The sequence below is a fragment of the Cricetulus griseus genome, chromosome 6, assembly GCF_003668045.3.
Source record: "Cricetulus griseus strain 17A/GY chromosome 6, alternate assembly CriGri-PICRH-1.0, whole genome shotgun sequence".
NCBI lineage: Eukaryota > Metazoa > Chordata > Mammalia > Rodentia > Cricetidae > Cricetulus > Cricetulus griseus.
Window position 1 is genome coordinate 58,172,531 of NC_048599.1, and position 10,414 is coordinate 58,182,944.

The 10,414-nt window shown below is 47.6% G+C and overlaps 1 protein-coding gene across 6 annotated transcripts in view; it reads left to right on the forward strand.

The window, feature by feature from the left end:
- The window catches only part of Vps39 (VPS39 subunit of HOPS complex), a 39,162-nt gene extending 29,019 nt beyond the window's left edge, over positions 1 to 10,143 (forward strand). For 5 of the 6 annotated variants that reach the window (XM_027422123.2, XM_027422125.2, XM_027422126.2 and 2 more), the window contains 13 exons: positions 924 to 1,067; positions 1,416 to 1,557; positions 1,679 to 1,765; positions 2,220 to 2,293; positions 2,608 to 2,706; positions 3,204 to 3,321; positions 3,685 to 3,813; positions 4,920 to 5,022; positions 5,212 to 5,257; positions 6,185 to 6,334; positions 6,454 to 6,588; positions 6,981 to 7,072; positions 8,572 to 10,143. In XM_027422123.2, the coding sequence (XP_027277924.1) occupies positions 924 to 1,067; positions 1,416 to 1,557; positions 1,679 to 1,765; positions 2,220 to 2,293; positions 2,608 to 2,706; positions 3,204 to 3,321; positions 3,685 to 3,813; positions 4,920 to 5,022; positions 5,212 to 5,257; positions 6,185 to 6,334; positions 6,454 to 6,588; positions 6,981 to 7,072; positions 8,572 to 8,647 (1,395 nt within the window). In that variant the 3' untranslated portion in view covers positions 8,648 to 10,143. Of the gene's footprint in view, positions 1 to 923; positions 1,068 to 1,415; positions 1,558 to 1,678; positions 1,766 to 2,219; positions 2,294 to 2,607; positions 2,707 to 3,203; positions 3,322 to 3,684; positions 3,814 to 4,919; positions 5,023 to 5,211; positions 5,258 to 6,184; positions 6,335 to 6,453; positions 6,589 to 6,980; positions 7,073 to 7,545; positions 7,642 to 8,571 lie in introns of those variants that run through there. The other variant, XM_035446237.1, reaches the window with a different exon arrangement.
- Positions 10,144 to 10,414: the final 271 nt, after the last annotated feature.

Sequence of the window (10,414 nt, forward strand, 5' to 3'; positions counted from 1 at the left end):
CCTCAGCCCTTCTTCAAACTTCTTAACTCATATTTTGTCACAAATCATTCTTGTTTATTCCTTGTCGGTATTTGTGTCAGAGGCTTTATAGATGATGTTTCAGGTATCCCTGTGGGCTCTGAAAAGTATCTCTGTGGAAATTGTAATGCTGCATTTCACTGTTGCTCCCGGGTCAGCAGGTGTCAGCTTGTCTGATTGACACCTCAGCCTTGGTGTCCTTGACTTTGAGCTCCAGAGCACCCAGCTATGACTGGCAGCCTGCAAGCAGCACACAGGCTTGTCTCTTTGGAGCCCTGGACCAAGGACACAATATTTCCAGAAGCCTGTGTCCTTTGGCTTCTGCCATCTCAGCTTTAGAAAGCAGAGCACACTTTCTTCTCTGGTCCCCAGTGACCTTGGAGATGCCTGGAATTAAGCAGCACCAGTGTTTTGCCAAACAAGACCATGGGCTTTGGCAGATACAAAGAAGTACAAGCTAGATGACTGCATTATCTGAAGATTGTTTTTATTCATTTATTTATGTTGAAATGGGGTCTCACTAGATTGCCTAAGTTAAGCTTGAATTCATGATCTTGAATTCTCAATTTTCTGAGTAGCTGTGATTACAGGCCTATACCGCCACATACCCAGCTGGATGAGGTTTTAGAACAGGCAAAAGCTAATCTTAGAAACAATTGAGGTTTGGAGTGTAGCTCTAAGGTAGAGTGCTTGCCTGGCATATGCAGAAACAAGGCAGGAGTACATCACCATTATCACTGGGGCTGTGGCAATGTCTTTTGACCTCTGGCAAAACCTGAATGCTGCTGTGAGACCCTGGGTGATGGACAAGAGCTGATTTGGAGGCATTCAGAGTTAACTCAGTAGCTTGGGTGATGAAGAAAGATCTAGTCCTGGCCTTAACCCTATGTTTTTGCCATTTACAGAAACGAAGTCAGTTGGTTAAGAAGCTGAATGACTCAGATCACCAGTCCAGCACCTCCCCACTCATGGAAGGCACTCCCACCATCAAGTCCAAGAAGAAGTTACTGCAGATCATCGATACCACCCTGCTCAAGTGCTACCTCCATGTGAGTTGTGTCAGAATGCTGGTCCCCTCACCCTCAGACTCTGGGGTTGTTTCAGGGATCTCTGTAGGAGATAAGGCAAGATATTCATTTGGGAGGTTCCTTTGTAGTAAAATTGAAGTTAGTTGCACAGTCTCAACAGAGACAGTAATACCTCAAGGAAAGTAACCACTTTGCCCCCCCTAGAACATTAAGACATATGCTGAAGGGTATAAAAATGCCCTAAAGGCCACCGCTGCTTGTCATTCTGTAACGGGCCATTTGCTTTCCTACGCTTGTTATGTGGGGCCTTTGAGCCTGGAGCAGGCCTGCCCCGAGTGATCCTGTGTCAGCACCCCATCTCCCCCATAGACAAACGTGGCCCTGGTGGCTCCTTTGCTGCGCCTGGAGAACAACCACTGTCACATTGAGGAAAGCGAGCATGTGCTGAAGAAAGCTCACAAGTACAGTGAGCTCATTATCTTGTACGAGAAGAAGGGGCTCCATGAGAAAGGTAACCGGCAGGGCAGGGTCTTCCTAGTCTGGGGGCAGGGGGCTCTTGCTATAGTGGCAGCATCCAATGGACCTCACACGGGGGAGAGGCTCATGGGTTTGTTCTTGGGCTTTGTGGCCAGCTCTGCAGGTGCTAGTGGACCAGTCCAAGAAAGCAAACTCACCTTTGAAAGGCCACGAGAGGACGGTGCAGTATCTGCAGCACTTGGGTGAGCCCTGTTGTGGTGGTGGTTTTTGAGGTGGAGCCTCTCTGTGTAGACCAGGCTAGTCTACATATATTGAACTTACAGAGGTTCACCTGCCTCTGCCTCCTGAATGCTAGGATTAGAGACTTGTGGTACCACATCCAGCCCTGAGCCCCACTTTTAAGAGCTGTGGAGGTGGCTTCTATTTGTATGGGCCCGGGTCTTCCTCCATTCCTGAGTCTGCTCAGTCCCTTCCCTTGTATTCCATCTGTTCCGTTCTTCTGCCTGGCATCAATAATTCAATCATGAAGCCATTTAGTATGTGGGTAGACCATGAGGAACAAGCAGATCTGAATGGCTGGTGCTTGTATCTGTCTTGTCCACAAAAGGAATCTTTACCTGCACACCTGCCCTTCCAATCTTATTGGACAGGCCTGACTTTTGTCTACTGCTAACAAACCTTACTTTTCATTTGAAGGCACAGAAAACCTACATTTGATTTTTTCCTACTCCGTCTGGGTGCTGAGAGACTTCCCAGAAGATGGCCTGAAGGTAGGTCATAGGCCCTGGACTTGTCTGGTGCCATAGTTGATCCAGGTTGTATTTGGTGAACGAGTCACAGATTCAGGAGGAGGCTGAATTGCCCATTCCTTTGGAGTCATAGGGTGAAGTGGACTTGTGAGACAAGACTATATAAGTAAAATGAACCTTTCGCTAAGACCAGTAGGTGCCAACCTAGACTGCTATATATCAGCCAGCTACTGGTACCTTCTCCTCCAAGAGTCTGCAGCCCCACACTTGGAGGCATGTGAGTTTGTTGCCCAAGCCAGAGGTTCTGCTTGTAGAATCCAGATTTGTTCTGACAGATATTCACTGAAGACCTGCCGGAGGTAGAGTCTCTGCCACGAGATCGAGTGCTCAACTTCTTAATAGAGAATTTCAAGGGTCTGGCCATTCCTTACCTGGTAAGGTACAGTTTGCTTTTCCCCAAAAGACTTTAAACCCAGTATCTAAGAACATATGGATCACTTAGGCAGTTCAGATTCTGGGTAGGGTGGGTCACTTGGGTCTTGATGGAACTATGAGGAACTATGAGGTTATTTCAGTTTCCTCTGAGGAAAGCAATCCCAGGGAACCAAGCTAGGAATATTGCCCATAATGAAAGATTCTCATCTAATGGAGAACAGAGGGAACCAAGAATGATGGTGTCTAATCCTAGCACTTGGGAGGCAGAGGCAGGCAGATCTCTGAGCTCAAGGCCAGCCTGTTCTGTAAAGTGAGTTTCAGTTTAGATTGAAAATTGAAGAAACCCTCCCTGACCTCACTGGGTTTGTTGTGGTTTTGGAAGAGCTGCCCCTTGGTAGTCTTTGCAGCTTAGGGAACAAGTAGAATGAGAGGGAGACTGGGCGATGAGCTAACAGCACAGAGGGTACCAACAAGAATGACCTTCCTTCCGCCTCAGGAGCACGTCATCCACGTGTGGGAGGAGACGGGCTCACGGTTCCACAACTGTCTGATCCAGCTGTACTGTGAGAAAGTACAGAGTCTGATGAAAGACTACCTTTTGTCCCTACCCACAGGTATCCGTGCCCATCCAAAGCAGGTGGCCCCGACTCCCATGCCTTTGTAGTGTGGGGAAACAGGCCCTGCTGTTCTCTGTGGGTGGGAGGACCTTTAGGGGAGTCAGAGACACTCAGGAGCCCTGCCATCTGTGTGTAAGATGACAGCTGTGTTGCTGAGAGACCTGTTGGACATCATGTTTCTCTGCTCACAACGTTCCTTAATGTCACACTGGTATTTTTATTCCATTTGCCTATTTGTGTATGTATGCCAGAGTGACCATGGAGCGCAAGAGCTACTGGGGAGCCTCCCTGGAGGCCTTTCCTTGATTGTAGGGTCACATCACTGAGCCTGTTTCATGTGGTGCTTGGTTTCCCTTAAAGGCAAAAGTCCTGTCCCTGCTGGAGAGGAAATGGGCGAGCTGGGAGAATACCGACAGAAACTGCTCATGTTCTTGGAGATTTCCAGCTACTATGACCCAGGCCGGCTCATCTGTGATTTTCCCTTTGATGGTGAGTGTCTAGTGTAATGCCTTCATCTCTATTCTCCAGCCCTCCAAGATGGCTGTGTGAGGAGGGCCCAGGCGTCCAGGCCAGTGCTCCTGTTCCTCCACATCACTTTTTTTGCTGAGGCTGAGAGTAAACTCTGGGTGTGAACAATGTGCTAATTTGTAGATTGTCATCTGTTGCTTTAGAAGGAGTTCTTGTTGGAACTCATTGTTGAGTACTTCTTGTAACCTGGTGTGACTCATGGAGAAAAAGATAAGTCTGTCTGGCATCAGCTCTGTGAACACCAACACCAAGTCTTTGCCTCCCCTTCACTGGAGATCCCAGTCTGTGTAAACTTGTCTGTTTCATGAGTGCCCTTACTCAGCTTTTGAGTGATTGTGAAAAGGTTGATATATGCCCAGGCATGGTGGCACACACCTCTAATCCCAGCACTTGGGAGACAGAGGCAGACAGATTTCTGTGAGTTGGAGGCCAGCCTGGTCTGCATAGTGCATTCCAGGACAGCCAAGGCTACATGAGACCCCATCTACAAAAAAAAAAAAAAAAAAAAAAAAGATGGGGGGCAGGGGTGGGTACAATGCCTCCTAAATTAGCTTCCTTCTCCTTTAAAAATTCTTTTAATGGTTTTCTCCCTTTCTAAAAAAGATAATAGTATTTTCTGCTATTTGTATTTCACTATGTTTTTAGTATTTTGGTGCTTGGGATTGACCCCTTTTGTGTGCTAAGTGTGTTCTCTACCTCTGAGCCGGACCCCAACCCTTTCTTTTGTTTGGACTTTTTGTTTTTGGAGGATTGGTTTGGCATTTTTTTTTAAAAACATCCCTCCATTTATTATTCTTTATAATTTTTATTCCATTTGCCTAATTGTGTATGTATGCCAGGGTACATATCTAGAGGTCAAAGAACACCTTGTATGAGGCCTAGGGATTGAACTCAGCTCATCAGACTTGGCAGCAGGTGCTGTTACCTACTGAGCCATCTTGCTGTTCTCCACTCCAGTCCTTTCTTATGTTTATATTGCCCCGTATGCCTTCCTGGAGTTGCTTAGTCCCTAATCTTGTGCATATGGAATGACAGTGGTGGCTACTTGGAGTCCTTTCCCCTCCTAGGCCTCCTAGAAGAAAGAGCTCTCCTGTTGGGGCGCATGGGGAAGCACGAACAAGCTCTCTTCATCTATGTCCACATCTTGAAGGACACAAAGATGGCTAAGGAGTAAGTCAGCCCTGCTCTCCTACCTCCCCAGGAGGCAAGCCCTCACAGGAGTGAGCAGCCAGAAAGGCCACCCCCAACTGCAGAGGGCACATCACCTCCCCTGCTGGCCCTCTTCGTTATTATTGGCAGCAACATGGACACCTTCCGTGTAGTCCCTCTTGCCTGCTCTCACCACTTCCTCCCTTGCAGGTACTGCCACAAACACTACGACCAAAACAAAGAAGGCAACAAAGATGTAAGTAGTACCTGTGTCCAAGGGAGCATGTGCACTTCCTGTCACTTTAGCAGACCCCACCCCATCCAGTGTAACCACAAGTGGCACTTGTATCAATCACCGAGACACAATATATGTCCTTGCACTAAATGATTGTTAGTGTATGTTTACTGGGGAAGATCGATTGTCACCCACCTGATTAGTAATAGCACCCTGTCCCTCTCAAGAGTTCTGATTTATGTATTAAATTAATGTGGATTGGCCCATCTCGGGGAAAGGGTCTGATTATACATCAATTTGTCAGTACCACAAAACCTTTGTGATTGGTGTGACTGGGAGTTGGGTGGGAATCTGGGGGTATAGGCCAGAGATGCTGCCAAATGATGCAGTATAGAAGTGTCTTTGTTAAGAGTGCTAGGATGCGGGCTGGAGAGATGACTCAGAGGTTAAGAACACTGAATGCTCTCCCAGAGGACCTGGGTTTGATTCCCAGCACCCACATGGCAGTTCACAACTGTCTGTAGTTCCAGTTCCGTGGCAAAATACCAATGCTCATAAAAAATAAAAATTAAAAAAAAAAAAAAGAGTGCTAAGAGTGCTAGGATGGAGTGACCCAGTGCCACTAGAACCAGTCAGAAACATGGCCAGGCTCTCAGCCTCCAAAGCATAAGAAAATGAAGAATCTTTAGGTTATTTAGCAGTGTTAACTTTCTGTGAATGGTATAACGTTAAACAGATACAAGGCATTCATAGAAAAAGCAATAATTGGCATCCTCATTTGGCTGTTTGACTTTGCCAAAAAATTAAGGGGAAGGTGATGGATTTGGAGTGCTCCATGCCAGTGGTTGTTATTGACCAGCCCTCTCTAATCATCAGGGAAGCTCAGGGCTGGGGGTCCTAGGAAGGTTGCTGTTAACCCTGACATGCATGTTTGTATCTATGAAACAGGTATATCTGTCCCTGCTTCGGATGTACCTGTCACCCCCCAGCATCCACTGCCTGGGACCAATCAAACTGGAGCTACTGGAGCCACAGGCCAACCTCCAGGCTGCCCTGCAGGTCCTAGAGCTGCACTACAGCAAATTAGATACCACCAAGGTCAGGGGCCTGCCGATAGAGCAGGAGTGAGAAGAGGGCTGGGGAAGGGGATAGGCACAAGCTTTTCTTGGTCTCACTCCTGATCTTCCTAACCCATCTCCATCCTGTCACTGCCCCAGGCGATCAACCTTCTACCAGCAAACACTCAGATCAATGACATACGCATCTTTTTAGAAAAGGTCTTGGAAGAAAATGCACAGAAGAAACGGTTCAATCAAGTGCTCAAGAACCTTCTCCATGCCGAGTTCCTGAGAGTATGGGCCTTCCACACTTGTTGTGGGTCTTTGGGGTTTGTTTGGTTGGCTGGATGGTTGGTTGGTTGGGTTTTTTGAGACAGGGTTTCTCTGAGTGGCTGTCCTGAAACTCACTGTGTAGACCAGGCTATCCTTGAATTCACAGAGATCCACTTGTCTTTGTCTCCTGAGTTCTGGAATTAAAGGCCTGCACCACCATGCTCAGTGGGCTTTGAGTTTTAATTGAGACACTTTTCACATAATTGTTGTCATCAAGGAAGCACATAGCTCAGGTGATCTGGAAGTCAGAATGGCGTTTAGTAGAATCTATGGAAGCTGAAGAAGACACAAACAATGCCAACTTCTACTTCCGTTTCTACACCTTGACATGGAACTTCTCCCATCTCTTCCAGGTTCAGGAAGAACGGATTTTACACCAGCAGGTGAAGTGCATCATCACCGAGGAGAAGGTGTGCATGGTGTGCAAGAAGAAGATTGGGAACAGGTGAGCCCCTCCCGAGCAGCGTCTGGAGCAGATGGGTCCCGGAGAGTAGAGGTGTGGGGTAGATCTCTGCCCTGAGTTTCTTACCCTGTTGCCACAAAGGCAGCTTGAGGGAGGTTTATTCTGGCAGATCAAGGCAGGAGCTTGAGGCAGCTGGTTACATTGCATTCCGCAGCCAAGAAACTGAGAGCAGGGCCAGGCATGGTGGCGCACGCCTTCAATCCCGGTGCTCCGAAGGCAGAGGCAGGTGGATCTCTGTGAGTTCGAGACCAGCCTGGTCTACAGAGTGAGTTCCAGGACAGCCAGGACTGTTTCACAGAGAAACCCTGTCTTGAAAAACCAGAGAGAGAGAGAGAGAGAGAGAGAGAGAGAGAGAGAGAGAGAGAGAGAGAGAGAGAGAGAGAGAGAGAATGAGCAAGCGAGAGCGAGCAGTGAATGCTTCCTATTGCTCAGCTCTTCCTCTCCATTCTTCACAGTCCCTACCAAGGGAATAGTCCTACCCACAATCAAGATTGGTCTTCCCACATCGGTTAATGAAATCAAGATAATCCCCCACAGGAATGTCAGAGGCCCAGCTCCCAGGTGATTCTAGATTCTGTCACATGGACAGCACTGACCTCACACCCACCACAGATAGAAGCTGTCTTGTGTTATTGAGTTCTTGAGCTTTGAGAGAGCAAGCCATATTATCTGTTGGGGGGAATCTTCGATAGTTTAAAGAGCTGACATGGCACAGAGCTGTTGAACTCTGGCCCAGAAAGCTCTGTTCCTCAGGCAGCTAAAATGAACAGGAGCCAGAGAGTCAGCAGTAGGAGTTTAAGAGACATACAGAAAGTCTTGAGATGCGGGCTGGCTGGATAGCTCAGGCTAATTTGAAATTCTGATCATCCCTCCTGCCTCAGCCACACCCCAGTGCCAGGACTATAGGCCTGTACCCAGGTAGACAGGATGAGCGGCCCGAGGGAGAAAACCTGCTGTCTCATGACTGGAGCAACCTCCTGAGCTATTGTATTCTACAACAATCATTATTCTGTGTTAGGACATGCCTGAGAGTCAGCCCCCTGGCCTGGAAGGAGCAGAAGCTGCCTCTTCTTACTCAGCTAGAAGAGTTCTTTCTTTGCAGAGGCCTGACTTGCTGTCATTCATTACAACTAGCCCAAAACATGTTCCATTGAACATCATCCTCCAGTGCCAAGCTTTCTGTTTGCCCATTTATTTACCTGGCTGGCTGGTTGGTTGGTTAGTTGATAGCACTACTGAGGGTCACACTACCACTGACCCAAACCCCCAACCCTGAACTGATAGAGTAACAAAAATGTTTTAATGCACTTGAATGTTGTATAGTTCATGCTCTGGCTGTTTGGAAAGGAGGCACCACAGCATTCCAGAGATATTGGAGTAGGCTGTTCTTTGGGGTTTGGGTGGCTGCTGGTGCTGGTGCCTCTTGCAGGTGCTAGAGGAGACTATTCTATCACTCACCTCTAAACTATTCTTCCACACAGTGCATTTGCAAGATACCCAAATGGAGTGGTTGTGCACTACTTCTGTTCCAAAGAGGTCAACCCAGCCGACACCTGAGCACAGAATCCTAAGGACTCAGCAGTGGATAGCTCAACTTTCCCAGAGAGTTGAAGGAGCAGCCACATTAGGAACCAGGGACCTCTACCACCAAGTCTCCTCATTTGGACGTCACTGGCTTCCTTGCTCCCTGGATCATCTCTGAATTAACTGGATTTGTGACCTGGCATTGCTGGCTTTTTCCTAGAAAAAGATTAGTTATATCTTACACTGTTATGTTGCAGACGATCCCAGGAATTTAACCCCTCCTTGGACAGGAGGAAATGCACCGTCTTGCCTTTGTATGCCAGTCACCTGGACAAGATTTCATCTCAAGTGTTTGTACCCATGGGGTTGTTGACTGAGAGTTTTCTATTATGATATTTGCACAGCTTCACAAGACCCTCACCCTCAGCATGGCAGCCTGGAGAGTCCCATGGGAGCCTGGTACCAGAGCTCTACAGCCCCACTGACCAAATAGGCTCACTGTCTATACTGCCAGTGGTTTCTCCAAGGAGCTGTGCCCTGTGTCCTCTTAAGTACTCTCTGTGCTTATCCCTTTAGTTTTCAGTCTCCTTTTCTTTGCTATTTATTTTGCTCCTTAATTTCTTCTCTTGCTACACCATACATGCTCTCCAACTCTGTAGACTAAAGGGGAAGAGAGTAACTAATATTTAAATAAGGTAAAATGGGAAGCCACAGTCTAGGTTTCCAGGAGTGTACTGATAAGTGGTTGTCAGGTACATTGTATGAAGGTTCTCAGAGCTGAACTTTTTCTACTAAGGTGCATGGAGAGCACAAGTCTGCAGGCGTAGGCTTTGGTACCTCCCTGGCCAGCACTGCACAGGGTATGTGGTCTCCTGGGCAGGACCTCTGTAGTAGTGCCTGCTCCAGCCACTCACCAGTGGCTTGGACAGGTTGCTGAGCCTTTGTGGGTGAGCTCTTTGTGCTTTGAGCACCTTCCTCTTTCCTAGCCACCTTCTGACCTTTCCTGGCCATCATTGGTTGTTCCCTGACCTTTTTTTTTTTGGAGGATTGCTCTAGGATAGGGTGGTAATGTGGATCTCTACTGCACACAGGGAACAAATCACCAGAAACTGACAGTAGTGAGATGTGTGTTTGTGAGGCATGGCAAAGAGTGATGCAGGAGCAAGCAGGATTACTGCTGTCTCTTTTGAACCTGTCTGGGAGCCTGCAAGAGGTGTGCAGGACTTTCTGGCATTGGAGGCTATGGGCACAAGGCACACACATGCACAGACATATATGCGGGCAAAATGCCCATACACAGAAGATTTAAAAAAAAAAAAAAAAAAAAAGGCAATGTTGCCCATGACCCCATCTGCACCAGCTTAAAATGCACCTTCCTCATGAGCAGCACTGGGGTGCCAGACCACTCCCCACAGGACAGGAACTTGCCCCATCATATGAGCCCTGTCCTCTTGCCTGGTGAGCTTATAGCATCCTCTCTCATGGACTGTATTTGAAGCAGTAGAATAAAGCCTATATTTTCCCCTGGATGGTTTGCATACTTAATTCTGTTTTCTCAAACTCCATAGAGGGCTAGGGAGGGGGAGCAGGAGTAGCTCCAGCCTGATGGTGGTGGAAGGGCTGCTCTTCAATAAACACAAGCAAGAAACCAAGTCTCCTCGAGCCTCCTTTTCCCTGCTGAAGACTTTAATGGAAATGATAACAAGGGGGTAATAGCTTAGCCGAGAGAAGGATAAGACAGCAACTATGAAAAGAAAATCAGAGTAACATTCCTTTCACGAATGCCTCCCTCTGTGGCCA